Source organism: Carya illinoinensis, chromosome 1 (assembly GCF_018687715.1).
Source record: "Carya illinoinensis cultivar Pawnee chromosome 1, C.illinoinensisPawnee_v1, whole genome shotgun sequence".
Lineage (NCBI taxonomy): Eukaryota > Viridiplantae > Streptophyta > Magnoliopsida > Fagales > Juglandaceae > Carya > Carya illinoinensis.
The window spans coordinates 45,064,382-45,086,199 of record NC_056752.1 but is presented as its reverse complement, the minus strand read 5'-3'; the positions used below and the strand labels follow the sequence as shown (position 1 = coordinate 45,086,199).

The 21,818-nt window shown below is 33.1% G+C and overlaps 2 protein-coding genes across 9 annotated transcripts; both read right to left on the bottom strand.

The window, feature by feature from the left end:
• Positions 1 to 8,154: 8,154 nt before the first annotated feature.
• LOC122277074 (phosphoenolpyruvate carboxylase kinase 1-like) lies at positions 8,155 to 9,755 on the bottom strand. Its single transcript, XM_043086962.1, has 2 exons — positions 8,919 to 9,755; positions 8,155 to 8,557 (listed from the first exon to the last, which is right to left on the bottom strand). Exons 1-2 carry the CDS (start codon positions 9,700 to 9,702, stop codon positions 8,517 to 8,519), a joined length of 825 nt encoding a protein of 274 aa, XP_042942896.1. The 5' UTR covers positions 9,703 to 9,755; the 3' UTR covers positions 8,155 to 8,516.
• A 5,452-nt stretch (positions 9,756 to 15,207) lies between these two features.
• Positions 15,208 to 20,556, bottom strand: LOC122277044 (cryptochrome-1-like). 8 transcript variants are annotated; one of them, XM_043086932.1, is made up of 7 exons: positions 20,341 to 20,556; positions 20,108 to 20,214; positions 19,227 to 20,018; positions 18,287 to 18,508; positions 17,317 to 18,023; positions 16,112 to 16,790; positions 15,439 to 15,715 (listed from the first exon to the last, which is right to left on the bottom strand). In XM_043086932.1, the coding sequence occupies exons 3-7, from the start codon at positions 19,534 to 19,536 to the stop codon at positions 15,663 to 15,665; spliced, it is 1,971 nt and encodes a 656-aa protein (XP_042942866.1). In that variant the 5' UTR covers positions 19,537 to 20,018; positions 20,108 to 20,214; positions 20,341 to 20,556; the 3' UTR covers positions 15,439 to 15,662. The 8 variants fall into 8 exon arrangements, with proteins under 8 accessions (XP_042942891.1, XP_042942866.1, XP_042942874.1 ...); XM_043086940.1 differs by having other exon boundaries at positions 19,227 to 20,015; XM_043086936.1 differs by having other exon boundaries at positions 20,120 to 20,214.
• Positions 20,557 to 21,818: the final 1,262 nt, after the last annotated feature.

The following is a 21,818-nucleotide window of genomic DNA, read 5'->3' as shown; positions in this document are numbered from 1 at the left end:
TACTGTTTCAGAAAGGGAACGATGATTGGCTCCTCAACTTGTGCTCTTAATCTTTGTGAAATGAATCGTTGATGTTTTGCTTAAATTATTTTCTTATCCCTGTTGATTGCATTATCACTTTCTATGCAATAGATAGCGATTAGTATACCATAATGATAATGGCTCTTGAATAGATAGCAAAGGAATCCAAGTTTCCTTCTATGATTTCATTTCACAAAAACCTTTTTTTCTGTTCTCCAAAGCAAAACACAAGACTTTTTTTTTTTCCTCTCTCTCACGTCAATCATTGTAGGGCTCCATTGATTAAATTCTATAACTACGAAGCGTCTAAGAAGTTTCTAATGAGTCCACTGATCAACATATGGTGGACAACTGTCTTGGTGGTAACTATGAAATGACTGAAGATTCATATATATATATATATATATTAGATTCATATTAATGGGAAGTTGAAGAAGTCTCTGAAATTTATGCTGCTGCCTATTTGTAGATTACACGAGGCCCATATCATAATGCCTCCTAACATGCCCATACCCTAAGCATCCCTCACTTAAAAACAACTTTTTTTTTTTTTTTGGTTGTCTTTTCTTTCTTTTTTATACCGATACTAAAGCCCATTAGCACGATTTATATGAACTGCACGAGCTCATAGAGAAACCATACCCATTCTAAAGCTGCCTCTAATAGATTCAATGGCCTGCTTCTATGTCTAGACTCTAGCCCACAGTCAAACACAAGGGTAGTAGTCATAAAGCCCATTTTCTCTCTCTGTTTTACTCCTTTTTTTTGGGGGGATCCAATCCTACTCTACTCAAAATTAAATATAATATTATAATATTATTTTTTAATATTATTATTATTTTAAGATCTGAAAAAATTAAATTATTTATTATATTTTGTATAAAAATTTAAAAAAAAATTATAATAAGTAAATGAGATGAATTGAGCTGTTATAGGTTTTTCCAAACATGATTAGAGCTTGTAACATGACAAATAGTCATGTTAGCATTTTTAATCACAGAGTTAATAGAAAATATATGTAGAGGTCAATCTGTAAATAATACGAAGGAACAATTTTAGAATTTTCACAGCATAGGCCAGTCTGAGATTAAAGCAAAACTCTAGACCAGTTTGTTAGATCATCTATCATTCAGAGCACTAATATTGATTTCTCTATATGGATATTCAAAATCACATCTTCTAAAGATTGATTTTACATATCAAGAAAAACTTTCATATTAAATTATGCATCTTTGAACCAAATAATAATAAAATATTTTTTTAATTTTTAATTTTTCTTAAAATTATTATTTTTATATATTTTACAATTAACACAATGTGTTCAAAAATACCAATTTTATATCTCTAAACATTACCAATTACATATATCAAAATGAACAATTTTATTGATAAATATTAATATATACTAAAAAACACTTTGTATGATATTGAATCATCAACTTAATACAAATTCTACAAAATTGATTTTAATAAGTAGGAGAGAAAAATAAACAATAAAATAAGTTTAGAGAGTGAAAAAGTGTTTTTTCATATTTAAATAAATACTATTTATAACTATGCAAAATTTTAAAAATACATAATTCATTATAAACTAATTTAAAAAGATATTATGCAAATATAAAATTAAATATAGAGATGCGTAAGCTATTGTCAATGCTCACAACAGAATTTTATGGTCCACATTGTCGCGTGGGGGTCCCTTCTAACCCCAACGTCCCCACACAAAATGAAAAGAAAGTACTAAATAATTTAAACTTTACATTTTGAGCTTATCTATTTTGGATTTACAAATTTTGACAAACTATTTATATAACTAATTTTTAAATTTAGGATATTTTTATAAAACGATATTACTTTAATAAGCTATTTTATAAAAATATGACTCATTTAAAACATAATTGTGTAAAGGATGGTAAAAATGATTGTATATTATAAAAATAGCAAAAATTTTCTCATTTAAAACATATGTGCATTTTATTATTTATATTATATTTTTAATATTCATCCTTACATGTGGCTAGACTCACCCTTAATGAGTAGACCTAATACATGAAATATTAAGTGAGATAGTGTAGAGTTAGAATTCGAATTCATTCGTCTGCTCTGTTATCATGTAAAATTTTCATTTATCTCAAAAGTTTAAATTGATAAAAAAAATATAAATTTTATTATTTGTATTATATTGTTAACATATATAGATATATATATATATATATATATATATTTAAATATGGATAGAAACTTTGATAGAGTCCATATCCTTTATATGAAACAATGGTGATGAAAAACTTAGAAGATTGTACCACATACTTAATCAGATAGGGTAGCATCAATCATGATCGCTTGTTAAATGTTGGTTCAAAGGGTCAAGCTTCTTAGCCCCCTGCTTGTTACTGCTCCCTTATACCGCTTGACGTGGTTTCACTACGTGGCAGCCATGTATTTATATTAAAAAAAAAAAAACTAATTTTTATATGTTCATCTATCAGTTCATCCAAAGTAAACGAAAATGAAGAAGCAAATCGGTCTCAATTATCATCCAAGCTGCTGCCCTCTGCTGTGTCTGCAGATCCATTTTTTTTTCCCACAAATTGACTTCGAGCGAAATGAAGAATAATTTTTTCCGTCCAAGCTACCGTCGTCTACTTATCAAGAGAGCTCTTAGATCTGTGCTTGATCATTTCCTCTTATTTTTGTTTTCTTTTAATGTTTGAGAAAAATTAATCAAATGGTACAGGAAAAACTTTGGCCATACTCATGTCCAAAGCGAAACATTCTATCAAAATATCGTTAGACACACGTACCAGCGGTTTTGAGACCTAGGTTCATATTTTTTTCGTTTTAAACATTGGAGATAGAATTTAGAGAAGAGGGCTGCCATGGTGATGGACCAAAATACTTTGATACCCATTTTTGCAAGCTTCCTTTGGCTTATGCCATGGCTTTCACATAGATCACCCATTTTTGCAAATCTTTATAGGATCTTCATTGTGGCTTCTACCATGAATTTCACAAGAATAAAATACTGTCATACTAAATTGCTCACACACCGAGCTCTGTAATTATAAAAAAAAAAAATAGAAATAAGGAAATGGTAAGTGGAAAGAACAAAATAGATGGAAAGACTCTAGGATTCCACTCGAGGTCGATTTGGAGAGAAAAAATCACAATTCTGGATGGGGTCGAGGGCTTTCTACAGAGCTTAGGAATAGCTTCAAGAAGTTTTGTTTTGTTTTATTTTATAAATTATTTAACAAGTGGCATATCCACATCCAGCAAAACAGCGGTAATATTGAATCGGCCGAATAGCATTATCCTAGTTCAAATTATTAAATTCATATAATGCATTTAATAGCTCTACAGTTGTGTCTGTCTTGTTTTGCTGTTTTGTACGTGATCAAGTATGTCATACAGTTAATGGCATTAAACATATCACCAAGAAAGTGCATGTGCAGTGAAATTAGGGAAATAGTTTTTGCCTTTTTGGGGGCACAGGGGGGGCCTCGCTGCCTTGATATACAACTGCAGCTTGGGTTACGTCAATGTCATTTCATCCTCTAACTTTTTTTAAAAAAATTTTATTATATCTAAATAAAATTATATATTAATCTACGTATTAATATTAATTTTATTATATTTAAAATTTAAATTAATACTATTTTTAATAAAATTTAATTTTTAATCAATTACATTAAATTAATACAGATATTAATATATAATTATATTTATAATTAAATTTTTCCTTCTTTTAAATTCTTCCCAAGTTGATGCCTCTATTATTCGCTGTTTGTGTCATCCGACTCGTCACAGGGCCCACTCTCTTCGTGCGTGCTGACGTTTTCTACCCAATACCAACGTTAGCGGCAAAAGAATACAGACAAAGTTTCTTTTTCAACTCTGCCTGCATGCCTACGACACACACAATTTCTATGTAATCGCTTTCCAAGTCATTAACTTCTAATTTGTGTCCAAGTGAAAACAACAGCAAATTTGGCAGGGTGTTTCATTTTCACAAGAAATTAAAATGGAGGATGGATGTTCCTTTCAGTATTTGATTCAGTGAGCCGCACGTCGATTTCTATTATTAATTGTCAACTGGGGAAGCTAATTTTTTAATTATTATATTTTTAATTGACGTGTGAAATCAATATAATAGTTTATAATTTACATTAAATAAATACTACTTATTTCGATTAAAATGAAAAAGAATATAAATACTATTTATTTCGATTAATAGTTGTCGTGGGGAGAGAGTATGCATGGACCAAACGGATATTCTGTCGTGCCAAACGGATATTGACTCTGTTTCAATCCAGAATTTATGGAACACGTCGAGGAAGACCAGGTCATGACGTAATATTTATATAAGTTTTTGGGGGTCCCTAGTAATGCATCAGACCTGGGTGATGGTGACAATAAATTTATGTATTGGATAGTGGGAAGTAATGGAATTTGATTTTTGTAATGATTTTTTTAAGTTATTATCTTTAGATTCATGGATACAATTTAATATAGTAAGCTCCAATATCTGGTTCAAACTAATTAATTATTATTTTAAAAGTAATTTATCTAAGGATGATTGGACTTGCCCCCCACGCTACTGCGATAGTGTGCAGTCTGTAATTTTTATTTAAGAAATACTTCAGTATTGTATTTGTACCGACACTTTGACGAGGTGTGTTATTTACCCAAAGTCAAAGTTTAGATCATAAATTCTAAAATTTTAAGGGTAATGTTATGTAATGTTGTGTAATTATAAACGTCGTGTAATCGTTTTAAAAAAGAGTAAGATTTATAATTAAAAAATTAATATTTTTATATAAAAGAGTAAGATTTATAATTAAAAAATTAATATTTTTATATAACTCTTATATTAATTTTTTTTTTTTTAAATAACTGCATGTCAGTTACATAATCACGATTATAAATATTTTTTTTTAAATTTTAAAGTCATATAACACCCCCAAAAAATCCACGGCCCCACGCTGAATTCCTCCTAAACGGGGGGGAAAACTCAGTTTGTCTTCTGGTCAAGGACGGATTGTCGTCGTGAACGCCACGTGTAATCAGGATTTTCCATGCTGGAGCATGGATACAGGATTCGGTAAGCGATTAACGTGGGCCTAGAGTTTTGCGTAGGCATGTAGGCAGGATTTTCCATGCTGGAGCAGGGATCCAGATTATTAGCAGTCTGGTTAAAATTTAATTAAAAATTTTATTTTTATAAATTTAGTTAACTATTTTTTAATAATAATAAATAGTAAACTCTTTAAATTTATTATTATTTTATTAAAATATTGATTATTTAGCCTATTTCCACCATATATGACTCTAAAATTTTCACTAAAAAAATCTCAATATAAAGCTAACCTGAAAAATGGAAGATAATAGAGAAAAAGAAAAATTATAAAATCTGTTTAGTCTAATTTCACGATTTAAAAAAATTATAAAATGTTAATTAATTTATTAAAATATTAAAAATAAATTATACAATCAGAAGAATTTGATGTAACAATAAACATCAAGTAGCATAAGCTTATCGAATAAAAGAATCAAAAAAATTTTGAGAGGCTATAATAAAAATAGTTGATAATTTGTCTTTTTAGATGTGACACGCAATAAAAATAAAAATAAAAAAATTATTTTATGACCAAAATATTATTTAACTAACCGTAAAGAAGAGATGATTAAAATTAAAATAGAATTACTAAACTTAGTGTAGAAAGTTTTTAAACTACTTAACTATAATTTAACCAAAATTCAAGATCGGCCAGACTACTCTCTCTGATAACCCATAGCGCCGATCCCTTGGTCCGCCCTTTTTTTTTTTTTTTCTTTAATTTTAGTTTTAAAGTTCCCACACAAAAATTCATAAGTACGGTTTGGCTGCTCATTTACACACTTTAAAAAATAAAATATAATAACAATAATAAGTACGGCATTACACCATCATTTGCTCTCTCTCTCTCTCTCTCTCTCTTCAAAAGAACAAGACTTGTATTTTGGATAAACAAATTTAATACTGATAATCGAATAACAACATTGATACATCCGATATTAGACAGCAATTACACGACAGCCGATCTCCTCTTCCTTACTTTAAAGCCCACACATAGTCAATCTTTCCTTCTTTTTCCTTTTTCTCTTTACTCTTTAAAAAGTGGACCCACTCTTCCTCGTTTCCTCAACCTATTTGTTTATAAGGGTTTTTTTTTTTTGAATTATTTTATTTTATTCTTATTATACTTCAATTGAGGGTTTGATCTACTACCTTCTATGCAGATTTAAGAGTCACGATATTGCATGTGAACTTCACGCGCTATTACATTTCCTTGGATAACATGTATTGCATGATCAATAGGTTAATAATCCTCAAGACTTAAATTAGTTTTTTAAGATTCAACATATTATTATCTGTCGTTTCATGGTACTCTCCTTAATAAGAAAGAGAAAACGAGTTTGGACTTTGGACAGTAAAGACACCACAATTTAAGTGCCGTTTGGAAAATAAAATAATTTTTAATAAAAGTTAAAAGTTTAATAAAATATTATTAAAATTTTATTTTTAAATATTTTTATTATTTTAAGATTTAAAAAAATTAAACTATTTGTTATATTTTATATAAAATTTTGAAAAAATTATAATAATAAAATAAGACAAGACAAAACATTTCAACTATCCAAATAGGCTTTAAAGACGCTATTAGGGATGTAAATTTTAACCGGTAAATCAGAAAACCGGATCGGCCCGATTGTGCCGGTTTTGAACTGTTCTGGTTCGGAACCTGTTTCATAAAATGGAAAACCGGTTGGAACCAGTTCGGTTTCAATTTTGGTTATAATTAGACCGGACCGGTACTATTTAATATATTATTTATTTAATATTATATATTATATATAATTTTTGTATATAATATATAATAATATAAATTATAATTATATATAAGATAATATTATTATAATTTATAAAATAAAAATTTAATCTTAAACATGAAAATTTAATTGATCATATGATTTAAATATATAATATTATAAGTATATATTATTTATTAATAACATTTTATCATAAATTCATAAGAAGTAAGAACTAAAAAAGAAATAAAATAACTCAAATATTATTACTAAATTTTGATGGCCTAATATACTTAACTCTTTATATTTTTTTTTATAAATACATAAGACATTAGTAAATAAATATAAATTACATATATTAGCATATAATTTATATAAAACTATACTAATAGCATAATTTTTTTACAAAATAGATTTTTTTTTTTTTACATAGCAATTTTTTTATATAATAGTTTATTTTTATAATAGAATTTTTTGACATAGCAATTTGTTTTTAAAACAAATTATTTATGATAAATATATATTTTATTAAAATTAAAAAACTGGACTGAACCGAACCGAAATACTAATTTAAGAAAATAACTGATGTATAATCGATTTTAAAAAATATAAAACCAGTGTCTATTGGTTCAATTTTAAATTTTATCCAAAACAGACTAGTTACACCCCTAATCGCTGCTCCCTTAACACTCTCCTAGAATCATGGTTATGGGTACAAACTAATTTATTACTCTTGTTCTTAATATAAAATGATGAGATCCACAACCATCTCCTCAAATAATTTGATCTTTTTAAATCATCCAATAAATAAAATGACATATCAATTTCTATCGAAAAAATAAAACAAACCCCACACATTCAAAAATCCATTTAAAAATAAAAAACCAGATTGAAAAAAAGAGGTGAGGGGCCATGGGTGATTCGTCCACCCCAAATGGTCCGTCCACAACCCGTCACTACCACAGGTGAACCAACTGCCCTATTTGGGAGGAAGACTGACCATCCCTGGCAATGGACCTTGCTATCTTGTTGGATTGAATGATATGAGAAGTACTGTTGAGATGATCGAACTTATCCTCCCAATGGAGATGATCTAATCGAATGGCTTTATGGTCGATCCACCAATGGGCGAGGGTGGATGTGCAACAAACACTTCTATTTTTTTTAATTTTTTTTTTTAAATCATGATAAAAGAAATTTATTGAGAATGATTTGATGTCCTTCCGTAGGAGGTTCTCACAGAAGATTTACGAAGACATAATCAACCAACAATAACCGACCTTAGTGGAACTCCGAAACTTTTCATTGCATATTATATCATAACATGTGACATATATCCGACGGCCATAAGCCTCTGCCATTTCCACCTTCAACATCCAGAGATAACAAAAAACCAAAAAAGAAGGCGAAGAAGAGCAAACTCGAACACAACAAACAGTCTCTTCCTTGCTCTCACTCAGACTTACTCTCACTCCCTATACGGCTATATATTCCTGAAGCTTTACACGGCCGGCTCAAGCGAATTAAACTTCTAAAAAAACAACTCGCTTCCAGAAAAATATCTACAGGGTCTTCAACCACAAGTAATGTACAGTCGCTGCTTATCATGATTTCTTCTTTCTCCAAGCTAGTTCAGTTACTGCTCAGGTACCTCCTCCACCGCCGCCGGTTATCCATGGGTGCCCTGTTTCAAATAAAACCACCACCTCTCAGTAATCATCAATTTCTTATATTTTTGTTCATCACCTAAAGCAAAACCTCACCAGTTCTTCACTCTGTTGCTACTCCGTTTTTAATCGCTCGTTCAAAAAAGAAATCTAAAAAATCGGATGCAGGATCTAAAGCGAACTTTATATTTAATATTTAATTTCCTTTTGGTAATGCGTTACAGCTTTAGGATTCACCGTTTTAATTTATATAAAAAGTTCTCAGGGAAAATATTATTCAATTTTCGAAACCTGTTTGGCTATGAGGAAAGCAAAAGGGAAGCTTCCGCGGCAACCAAACAGAGCATAAGACGAAATAAGCAAACGAGAGGCACTTACTCAGAACTTGCTCCGCCGAGAATCTTCTGGACACGTCCTTGCAGAGCATCCTTCTGAGCAAATCTTTTGCCGCCGGGGACACCGACTGGAAAAATCTAGCCGGAAATCTAAGATTGGCCCTCAGCACCGCCTCGAAGATCTCCACCGCGGAATCACCATAAAACGGCGGGAACCCCGCGAGCATTATATACAAAACGACACCGGCGCTCCACACGTCTACCTTCTCACAGTAGTCCCTCCCGGCCAAGACCTCTGGCGCCACGTAGTACGGCGTGCCGACGACGCCGCTCATGAGCTCGCCGTCCTTGAATATCTCGGCCGATCCGAAATCGGCGAGTTTGAGGCGGTTCCACTCGTCAAAGAGGATATTATCGGGTTTGATGTCGCGGTGGGCCACGCCAAGTCGGTGGCAGTGGGCCACGGCCTGTAGGAGCTGGGACATGACGTTGGCGGCCTCGGGTTCGGGCATGGCACGGCGAGTCACGATCCGCTGGTGGAGGTCGTCGGAAGAGCATAGATCGAGGACCATGTGAAGGTGCATCTCATCCTCGAAGAGGCCGTGGAGGTTAATGATGTGAGGATGTGCGGATAGGAGGTGAAGGATCTTGGGCTCGATGAGAAGGCACTGGGCGTCCAGCGAATCGCCCAGGGTGAGCCGCTTGTCGACGGACTTGACGGCGTAGGAGATGCCGGTTTCAGGCGAGAGGCAGCGGAAAACGACGCCGAATCGTCCCCGGCCGATCTCTTCGCACAGCTGGTAGGCTAGGTTTAGAGCTTCGGTCATTCCTTTGGGTTCTGGTGAGGGTGGGGGTGAGTTTTGAGTTTGGCAGGGTGGGGGGCTGGTAGTGTTTTAAATAAGAGAAATGGTTTCGGAATGTTTTAGGGGAATATTCGCAGCGTGGGCAATGCACAAATGCATACTGTGCACGTGGGTAAATCCAACGGCATGATACGCAGTAACTGTGGAGCCGTGGGATCAGGAAACTGTCAGGTAGTTTGGCTGAATTACGGGACTGCCCTCGACTTCACTGGGGAGCAGGGGGGATCAGACTCGGGGACTCCGAATGGATGGGAATCCAGTCCAACTTTTCCTTTGTACGTCTGGATTAAAACTGTATCGTACAGAAGGAGAAATTGCTGTGGAAATGAATTACGAATTTTTTTTGGTATGTTATTATTATTTTTTGTTTTCTCATATTTAATCAGATAAATATATATCTGAAATAATATTTATTTAAATATTTGATATAGAAAATCATTTAAATGTAGCATATAGAAATACGCACTTAAAATAACAAATACTATTATTCTTTCTTAATTTTCTCATATATTTAATTTTAAATAATTATTCATTTAAGTATTTGATGTAAAAAAATCACTTTGTATGCATATCATGAAAGTAAATATGATATTTTCCGATGAGTAATTCTAAATAGTTGGGAGCCCTGTAATCTGGATATGAACGGAATCAAAGGTCCCACTAGTACTTGACAAGGAACTAAATTTATCATAAAGAAAAATGTTATGGCATTGTTTGCTCAACATGTGTAAAATTAGTAGCCAATAATGTAGTTTCCGTCTCTAATCTTCATTCTTGCATTGCTATATATATATATATATATATAAATAATTGCATACTGCATAGAGAGGTGTAGTAATTCAATATGCTGGTACATCTTTTTCACGCTGATAGGTGCAATGCCTGCTATCTATAAGTAATAAGATATGTGCATCTTTCATTGAATTAGATGGTTTAATACAACGACAGATAGAGATCATGATATTATAAATTTATGTATATATAATTTATATTATCTGTACAATTCATATGATCTGTTTATTTCTTTATAAAATCATTTAATTTAATCAGTAAGAAAAAAAATATATTCATTCAATACAAACACTCACCATGAACACAAGGAATTTAGGGGATTTAAATATAAAAATTCAATGAACTAATACCACTATTTGCTCCAGTACTCGTGAATTTTAAGAAAACCTCTCGGCCACAAAGAGTCATTATCACAATAACCTATCTCCCACATATATCAAATATTTAAAGAATGATTGCCTTTAATTATCATGCACAGAACATTTCCAAAGCAAACATCTGTACAACCACATGGGAGTCTTGTATTGCTTCTTTTCTTTTCCCAGTCACTGAACGACACATGGGGGAAGGCGCATTATCCAATTTTAATAATCGTACAAGTTTAGGTAGGTAGAGACACCATTGCTGATTGCAGGTGGCAGTGATGGAGGAGGGATTGAAATTTAAAAATTAGGTTGATGCTATGAGAAAAGGTTCGCTTGCTACTGATCAACATGACTCGCTTCAAGGCGTGACGTGATGGCAATGTATTTGCTATAAAATGCTACTACCCCTTTTGCCTGCATGCAATCAAATCATCCTTAAACATTTAGTAAAAATAAAAAATAAAAAATAATATAATATATGATTTGTGACGTATGAATTTATATTTAAAATTTTTTTATTTAAAATTTAAGTTTTATTACATACAAGCACAGTTACATACTAATCTATAAATACAGTTATATATTAATCTGTATACCAATACTGATTTATTCATACTTAAAATTTAAATTAATATTATTTTCAATAAAATATACTTTTTGACCAATCATATCATATTGATATACAGATTAATACATAATTATACTTATAATTATATTTTTCTTTAAAATTTTTCTATTTACAATGCCATCTTCATCCAAATTAAAGCGCGCATGGGAGTACAGCTCGCAGAAGGATAGACATAAGATATGAAGTCATGCAGCATTTAGCTCAAACAAGTCGTATTAAACAATGATGATCATATTGTGAAAGACAAACTGTACATGAGTTAAATATTTAGAAAAAATATAATTATAAGTATAATTTTGTATTGATCTGTGTATTAATATGATGTGATTGGTTAAAAAGTAAATTTTATTAAAAATAATATTAATTTAAATAGTAAATTTTATTAAAAATAATATTAATTTAAATTTTAAATATAAATAAATTAATATTAATATATAAGTTAATATACGACTGTATTTATATGTAATAAAATTTAAATATTTAAGTCAAAAGAAAGGGATAAATGATGAATAAGGTTGGTACATATATATATATATATATATATATATTCTAGGAGGAACCACGTCATCCGAGGATGCTTCTAGAGAAATGCTAGCTTCTTCAGTCGGAGATGATTGCGGGGAAGTGACTAGTGGCAGGTAACCTTTTTCTAGTAAGACCCTTGAAAAAGAAGGAAATAAAACAAAACAAAAAAGTGGAAAAGAAGGGAGGTAGGAATTAGAAAAAAGTTGGGATGTGATATGAGGCCATGCTTTTCATGGCTTTTGGAGGAAGCAAAGCGTTGGAGGCCAAATCTATCGAGTTGTGTGGGAGTAGGATGCAAAATGCCGCTACGGAATCCGGACAATGGAAGGTACAAAAGCACACAAGATGCGAAGACTTTTAATCCCGTAGTTCAGTCCAGAAGTATGCCTTTCAAAACAGGGACCATCTTCCAAGTCGTGACTTATATATAATATAATATAATTAAGAACGTGATATTTTTTTTTTCCTCCAAATATTAATATTATACTATAAAACTTGCAGCTGATCCGCTTCATGGGATCGTCCTGTAAATTGGAAGAATCAAAATGGAGGTGAGAATGTAATGCAATTCCTTCGTTTTTTTTTTTTTATCAGACTAGCTAAAGCTTTTGATTCAATGTGCATGAAAAACAACGCATGGACAGAAACAATAATATGCTATATTTAAGATATGTGGATGTTGATAGTGCGAGTGCATGCTTCTTAATTGGTACTAAATACCCACTACACTCAAAAAGACCATATATATTGCGGTGTGATTCGGAATCGATCAAGGCGTGCTTGATGCTGTTTGAGGCTTATCACTTTCGTATCCTAATTACAGATATTTACTTCTTTAAAGTGTGGTTTGGTTGGCAATATCATCCCTAACTTGTTAATGTAAGAGCCGCAAGTAATAATAATGATGATGCATCCCACAAGCAAAAAGGCTAAAGCTACCTTTTTTCACAAAGTGAAAATACTATTACTTTACTCGGACCCAACTCGGAGCCGAAAAAAGGGGGGGGGGGGGGGGGGGGGGGGGTTGGGAAAGTGCTTAAACTCGTTGATAAAAGTAGAAACAACGTTTAATTTAGAAAAAGAAGGACAAAAAAATGGAAGGAGATGTTTTCTGAGGCGATGGAGTTTTCTTCGGACGGAAGAAATTCAACTGTACGTTTAGTCCTTTATGGGGAGAGTCAAGAGAAAATATGACATACGGATTCCGGACAATGCGAGGTACGAAGCAAGCACGACCACAAAATATAAGTGGGATATCTTGGTTGCTGGCACCGCCTACCTGACCGTCTGTCTTCAGCTTTAAAAACTTTGGACTTTTCACCAAGTTGTAAGCAATGTTAGAATATTCGTTTCTCCGTAAATGATTTTCGTCTTGAATTTACAGACCTACCACCTATTTCCGGAACCTGAGCCCTTTCACGTTTCGTCGAAATTTCATTTCAGAAACCAAAAATGAAGGAAGGGTATATTCGACATGATTCCCTCGAAACTTAATAGCACAATTTCCCTTTTTCCTTCTGCTCTCTCGGTCTGTATGGGCTGCCCCACGCCTTCCACTCTTTTTTTCATGAACACGGTACGACTTTGAAGTCTTCTTTGCCGTCCTTTTCCCCTTTAATTGATCTTAAAGCTTAAAGCTTGAATGAACAAATTTAAGACGAACTTCTTATACCAGTTAACATAAAAAGAAACTGATATTTGTTTTATGTATTTATTTTTATTATTTTATTTACGAAAGTGATAAAATTGACTGACGTGATCATTTTTGTTATGAATATATATACGTAATTTTAAAATAGTAATGCTATATATAGTCGTAGAATTGTAGATGCCGCGCAATCGCTTTGAAAAAGAGTAGAGTCTATAATTAAAAAGTTATTTTTTTTTCATGTGGGTCCCATATTAATTCATTTTTTTTAAAACGATTGCACGTCGCTTATACAACTACAACTGCAAATATCATTTCTTATTTTAAAACTAAAATTGTCTATTCAACTGCCCGTAAGTTTGTTTTCATTCTGATTATACTTTTTTTATTTTTTTAAATCTCTACCATACTATTAAAGAAAATGTCACTCCAGTAACTTTTAGGGATATTGAAAAATAAATTTTTAGAAATAATAATATTGCAGAAATAAAAATCAATTCAGCACCCCAATATTTAGAGGACCAACTAAATAATTAATTAAAATTACACAGATGAAACGAAACTCATTTAACTTTTTTTAAAATGTCTTCTCAAACTTGTGTGTGTGTGTCAGCGAGAGGTCAGGACATGACAACATGCATGGGGTGCATGCCGGCCAGGTGCTCCCATGCATGTCGCACGGTGCACGCCGCGTCAGTCCACACTTCACATACACTATCATTTTGTGACCATGCGGTGACACCGTAAAGAAAAAATATAGTTAGAAGATTATGTACTAAACTGTATATTAATATAATGTGATTGATTAAAAAATAAATTTTATTAAAAATAATATTAATTTAAATTTTAAATATGAATGAATCAGTATTTGTACATAAATTAGTACGCGATTATGCTTGTATATAGTAAAACTCCACTGTAAATTATAATTGGATGGTATCTCACATTGTGTACGATATACCCATATCACTACTTGAGATCAATTGACAATGGCTGCTGCGGCCTGGTCCTGCTTTTTATTACCCATCTCATTTCGTTACTTGGGAGATAGATCTTGATCAAGGAAGGCATAGCGACTTCTATTTTTTTTTTCCCTTAATTTCGTTTAAGGGTTAGCATGTGAGTTATAGAAATAGTTTTTTTTTTTGGAAGGTTTTATAAAATAGGGATTATGATTTCAAGTGAGAAATTTAATTTGCAGGTGCTGAGGAAATAAAGTCACGTTCAAATATTGTGGTTTGGGAGGATAATGATGGATTGGTGAAATAAACATGGATTTTAGGTTGTCCGTTATTTATTTTAGTATGGTTGAACATATAAATAAGTTGAAGAAGAGTAGCAATGGATGAATGAAATAAATGAGCTTAATGACGCAAGAAGGTATACACACATAAAAATGTACATGAGAAATTAAGGAAAGGAGGAAATTCCATATACAAGTCGTAAGAGGAGAAATACGATCGGTCCAAAAAACGACAATAATGGCTCATGAATGCAGATATTGCAAGTAGTTAAACAATCCAAAGGACGCTAAATTATCATTTCTTCACTAAGTTATCTTGGTAAGTAAACGTACCAAAACATACATGAAACGCTTCCGTGTTTCAAAACAGAGGGCTAAATATTTAAAGCCTATTCTTAACCCAACAGATTTCAAACCCTACAGTTCCGTCAAGAAAAATCAAGGATACATAATATTCATACAGGGAACATCACACTTCTATACGTAACAAACATTTTTCTTGGTTAACATAACAGTTGCCCCTGAATATAGGAATGTGAAAGGAATTAACCTCCAATACCTCCTGCACAAAGTAGATGTAGAATTTAAACGCTACCTTTGAGGCCAAAGAAGAAACTCCAAGGTGATTAACCTCAACCGAGAAAAAATAATAAAAGGAAGACATTCCATAATCAGACTTAATTTTCAGATTGGAATTCCAATTGATTGAAGTGGAATCTTCAATTAGAAAGATGACAGTAATCCATGTCCGAATCTCGTATCTGAGCAGGCCACTTCTGTGAAAGTGGCAATACATTACAAACTGAGGCACCTATTATTGTAAACCTATTTGTGTCATGTTTTCAGCAGTAATTTGCTACAGGTAAGAGCACCATGATTATTATTTGAGCAATTTAAAAAGTGCAAGAGAGTGAGTTCAAACGCCTAAAACCCATTTTATATATATTTGGATAACCCGTATGCCCAGTAAGGACACAAGCTTTCTCAATCATCAGCTTATAAATATTGGCAAGAAACCAAAAACAGTGGCTAAACAGATTGAAAATGATCTTATCGTGCCTTTTAATAAGATTTCCTACTGATTAAAAAATATACTTAAATTTATTCGGCTTTGAATATATGTGGTTATGAGAACTTGAGTAATTAATTGCAAAATAACTGATATTACTTACCATCTCCGCTCGGACTCTGCTCCATGTCAATCTGCTCTTGCCGTGGCCGCTTCAAGGCAGAAGATTTGTACTCTGGAAAAGACTTGCCTTCTGATGAAAAACACGACTGAGGAACGGAAAAAGAATTTCTGCTGGTACTTTGCTTCTTAACTGATGAAGATTCAGCCGTAGAGCATACATCTTCATCTATTCTTGGGGTCCCAGCTCCATTGTTAAGCTTGTGCGAAAAATCTGGGAGTAGCTTTTCCTCTACCACATATTTTGATCTCTTCCTATTTAGTGGGTGCTTCTTGGAATTTTGAATCGTTGGCACCCGCTGATCATTTGATGAAACAGTAGGACAAGGAGCATTTATCTTCAAGGCAATCGTTGAAATGGCTAAATTTTCAGTGCCATCAGAGTTATCAACAACAACTTCATTTGCACCATTTGTGTTTGAGACCCTAGCAGCTGCTTCTATTTCCCACATCTTGAATATAGCTTCAGACAAACGTTCTCTAGCCAAATCCAACCCAACTATTGGTTTTGGATAGTTTAATCCCAAGTCCACCCCTGAAGCTTTCAGTACAGAACACGGTGCATCCCAAGGATGATGAATCCACTCAGTCGGCATCCGTGTTAGCTCAGGCAGCCAATGCCTCACATATTCACCCTCTGGATCGAATTTTGAGCCTTGAATCTGACTCCAAAAATTAGATAGAAAGAAACAAAAAGTCAGGTGTGAACAGGCAGGGAAAAATATTATTTCGTTCAGCAAAATCTAAATTTGGGGCTCACTGTCCACCAACATAACTCCATTCTGCTCAGCATGAGAATCAGCACACCAAAGGAGTAAAAAAACGCGTTTGATTTTCTTCAAAAATATCTACTTTTACTACCTTTCTCGAATCATGCAAAAGACTTCCAGGATTTGTAAGAAAAATTTCGTATGCAAAAAATTTTATGCTTACTCCAGTCGACATCTGATGGCATGGCTTATTCTTATGGGGGCATTTGGACATTCTGTGGAAATTTTATACACACACAGAGCAGCACTTGAATGCGAGGAATGTAGATTACACGTCGCCACACAATTACAAGACATACCCACATAATGCATCATTGCATATTAAAGATAAAATCTTGTATTGTCTTGAAACGAAGTCCAATAGCTTGTTATAAATTTAATTTCAACCGCTTTTATAATCAAACAAAGCCCAATATACCTCTGGGCTGTCCAGTCGCTCAAGTTCATGGCCATCCGGTAAGCTCCCAGATATAAACTGCCAACCAAGGATATCACTTTCTATATCTGCATCCAGAAGTGTGTCCCAGAAATACTTCATCCCCCATTTCCATGGAAGAAGTAGAACTTTCACTGCAAAACTTGAAACAATCACTCTTACTTGATTATGTATCCATCCAGTTGCCCAAAGTTCTCTCATACCTGCATCAACTAATGGGTAGCCAGTTCGACCCTGCCTCCAAGCCTTAAAATGGGCTTGGTCAGCATGCCAAGGGAAAAATTTCAAGTTGCTCAGTAATGACCTCTCATGAGTGAAGGGGAAGTTGAAACAAAGATAACGGGAGTATTCTCTAAGCCCGATTGCCTTGAGGAAAAGAGTCACACTCTCTTCCCCCACAGAGTTCCCTTCTTTTGTCCATAGTACCTGTTTCATTCTCACAAATTGGAAAACTTTCCGCACACTTAGTTCTCCATGATGAAGATATGGGGACAAAAGTGATGTGGAGTTCCCCTCAACCCTTAGTCTATTCTTAGAATATTCAAGCAGATGCTGCTCCACAAATTCAGTTAGTGCCTTATCAGCATTGCTCCAACCTGGAAACCATGCTCTTCCTAACAAGGCATTGCTAGATTTTTCTGATTCATCCTCAAGGCCCAATTCCCCGATTGAACACTTATTAACGGTTCCTGTCATAAATACAGAAGAAGCACTTCTCAGATATTCACTCCCACTGTTCCTTCACTCTTCTACACACAGAATATATTGAGAGGGTAAAATCTGAACTGAACATCATGACCATTTTGCTTCCTATAGAATTATGTTAAACAGTACGCTACCTTCTTAGCTTTTACATCACTAGAACATATTATTTATTTTAACCTCTGAAGTAGACAGTTAGTTGTGCCATCATGGAAGAACAAAGCTAAAATACGTTCTGTTAAAAATGTACCTGTAGCTGGAACTAATTTCCATGGAGGAAGAAGTGAAACAGGTTCTATTTGCAAGTGCAAACATTTATTCCAATATGCCTCAAAGGTTGTAAAAGCTTGACCACTTTCATCGAATACCTCCCATGGCTCATACAACAAGTCTCCATTATAGCTTTGCACAGAAATTCCAAGCTCCACCAGTTTTTCTTTAATGTTGTGATCTCGAACAAGTGATACAGGATCTGGGATTGTTGGGGGGGGGGGGGGGGGGGGGGGGGAAATTAAAGCTCTTCAGATGTACCAGAGGTCACTAGAGTTTTACAAGTTCACAGACTTGTTTATTTATCTCTTTGACACCCATATCTTATATCGGTGTAGTAATCATGTGACCGAACTATAAACTTAAAGAATAACAGCTATAATAAGCTGAAAGATTCATACATGGATTAGTTTGCCACTGAATATATACCATTCAAGTACAATGGACATATAAGCATGAGCGACAAAAGAATGTTAGAATATATATTAAATGCTTAACTTCACTTATTCTCATCAACATGGGCTTTTAGTAGTGATAAGATGGTGCCAAAACATAAGTCCTGAGTATGATATACGACAACACACCTAACCTCCCCATTATAAATTGAATATCTTAGATGTTATGTTCCGTTTATAAAATAGGAGTTTAGCCCACGCGTGACAGCGAGTGTTAGAACATAAATGAAATCATTGATTCACTTGCTTCCTATTAGCTTATGATAATTTAATTATAAAAGGGGAGTTTAGATCACGTGTGACTGCGAGTGTTAGAACATAAATGAAATTCTTTCCTATTATCTTAACAATTGATAATTTAACAACGAATAAGGTCATAGTTGATATGCTCACTAAATTTATTTAGTCGATTAAAGTTTATATCAGTGGAGTCAAGCTGCTTTGAAGAAAGGAACCAGAAAATACCATAAAGATGGTTGAATACTACTTTTGTTGCCCCAACTGCTTTGATGCACTCGAAAAGACTGGCAAGAGTACTGTCAGTTTTGATCAGCATAAGCTCAGCCCCAAGGGACTTCAGGGACCGTTCCAAGTGGGCAAGAGATTGCTTCAGCCACCACCTTGAAACTCGGCCGGGATAAAATTGTCCTTCCTCTTTAGGGCACCATATATAGACAGGAAAAACAGAACCATCCCTAGCAGCTGCAGCTAAGGCGGGATTATCCTCTATTCTGAGGTCCCTCCTAAACCAAACGACAGTCTTGATGCCACCCATATCAGATGACTAAGATCCTCCAGACTCAAACCAAAGTTCTAAATTTCATAGTGCTTACGGTATCGTCTCTCGCCTTACTCCAGAAGGAGGAAAACCCACAAAATCCTTATCACTCACGATATTCTATCAAACAGCTCACCAGTTCCCAATTCGAGAACCCCACCCAAAGAACCTCAAAACAAAGACAATCATTTGCAGCACACTATTGGAACGGGGATTTCGCCAAAGAATTCCAAATATCTACAATAGCTCAACAAGCATATAGTAGATGCTTATCTTCAAATATCGCTGCACAAAAGCTGTAACGAAGGAAGACCCCAACGGCCAGACCATCGGGCTGTTCAACTTATATACCGCTTTAACTTCAAAGATATCCCACCTAAAGCTACCCCAACTCAAGCATCCCAATCCCACCTCTAACCATCAATGAAATTCCGCCACTACGCAAACTATCTCCGATTCCAGAACCCTTTTGTAGACTACTGCAGTATACAACATAAAAGTTACAAGGTTTTGTCTGCAAAAATTAAAAATAAAACTGCAAGAAGAAAGGGCAGTTCGAGCTAAGTACTTTTCTGCAAACCTGTTCTTGCACCTATGGTCCACCATCCACCTGTGCTCTTCAACTAGATGTTTCTATTGAAAATAACAGGTTCCATGTGAGTAAAGAATATAGATCTGAAATGAACCAAAATATTATTCAATAATACACATTAAAGAAAATTATCCACAACCAGCTAGATTTGGAAAATACTATAGAAAGCAATAAGAGATATTGAATACGAGGGTTTCAGCTGCACTCACATCTGTTTTGAGCAATGACCGAGAGATACCACCAAATACCCATTAAGGCACCAACACAAAACCGAGTTCATAAACCAAAAGGCAACGACAAAATCCCCGAACTACGCAATAATTTGTTTATGATCAATGATGATCATATTAATTCACAAAGTGAATCGGAGAACTGTCTTTTTGTGAGGGTCTACGGAAGTGATGTAAAATCCCCCAAGTAGCAATAATTTGATAGTGGTGGCGTGAAAGTTAAATTTTGTTGAGGTTGAAATAAAAGTTGGGAGTATTATTATTTTTTAATATTATTATTTTAAAGTTTAAAAAAATTAAATTGTTTATTATATTTTGTATTGAAAGTTAAAAAAGTTATAATAATTAAATGAGATGGATTGAGAGGAATTGGAGAATTAAATTTTAACATATCTAATTTAATTATTACAATTTTTTTAAATTTTAATATAAAATATAATAAATAATTTAATTTTTTTATTTTAAAATAATAATAATATTAAAAATAATATTTTATTTAATTTTTAATTTTTATTTCAATTCAATTCTCCCTCGTGAACCTCCTCCTGTCATACGGGCAGGCCTCTGCCTAACACACCGCCTAAATCATACCGTCAAAAGGCCTCAAAGCCCTGCTTTATGTTGCGCTTTTAGCCCAACTCTAACCGAACTCCCGGGAGTGTAACGGCTTCGGAACGGCTTCGGACCTTAATAAAATTAGACAACTGCTGTTACGCGGTGGCTCGTTTGGTGACTTGGTCAGACAATTTAATTGAGATAAGAAATTTTGTTAAAAATTAAATAAAATATTATTATAATATAATTTTTTAATATTAATTTTATTTTAACATTTAAAAAAATTAAATTATTTATTATATTTTGTATAAAAATTTAAAAGGTTGGAATGATAAGATAAGATAAGATAAGATAGTTTAGATTTATATAAACAAACGAGGCCTAAGGATTTAGGTAAGGTTTGTATAGTGAAATGAGATGAGATAATTTTAGATTAAAGTTAAAAATTAAATAAAATATTGTTAGAATATTATTTTTAAATATTATTATTCTTTTAAAATTTTAAAAAATTAAAAAATTTATTGTATTTTATATAAAAATTAAAAAAATTATAATAATGAAATATGATAAGCTGAAACCTTTTTCATATCCAAACCTAGTGTTATTAAAAGAGTTAAAAAAAAAAATTCAATACATCAAGTATCGTGGCCTTCTATTGAAAAATAAATAAATAAATAAAAATCTATATAAAAAAATTATTTTTTTAATAATAAATTTATTCTTTTTCAAATAGAAGGTGTTGTGTTTATATATTCTATGACTATATTTAATATTACAAATAAAAAGGCATCCAAAAAAATCAATCGAAATCTTAATTCCCTTAAAAATTTTGAAAAAATCTTGCAGGGGATAAAATATTTCAAGCCCAGATATCCAAGCCAGTTCATCAAATGATCCCCATT

Bases quoted from the DNA above. Each gene is read 5' to 3' on its own strand.
- LOC122277074 (XM_043086962.1), bottom strand. From the start codon at position 9,702: ATGACCGAAGCTCTAAACCTAGCCTACCAGCTGTGCGAAGAGATCGGC. The intron at 8,558-8,918 runs GTAAGTGCCTCT...TATTTGAAACAG, and splicing joins CTCGGCGGAGCAAGTTCTGA to GGCACCCATGGATAACCGGC.
- LOC122277044 (XM_043086932.1), bottom strand. From the start codon at position 19,536: ATGGGTGGCATCAAGACTGTCGTTTGGTTTAGGAGGGACCTCAGAATA. The intron at 18,024-18,286 runs GTACATTTTTAA...TATTTATGACAG, and splicing joins GAAATTAGTTCCAGCTACAG to GAACCGTTAATAAGTGTTCA. The intron at 15,716-16,111 runs GTAAGTAATATC...CCACTTTCACAG, and splicing joins GCAGAGTCCGAGCGGAGATG to AAGTGGCCTGCTCAGATACG.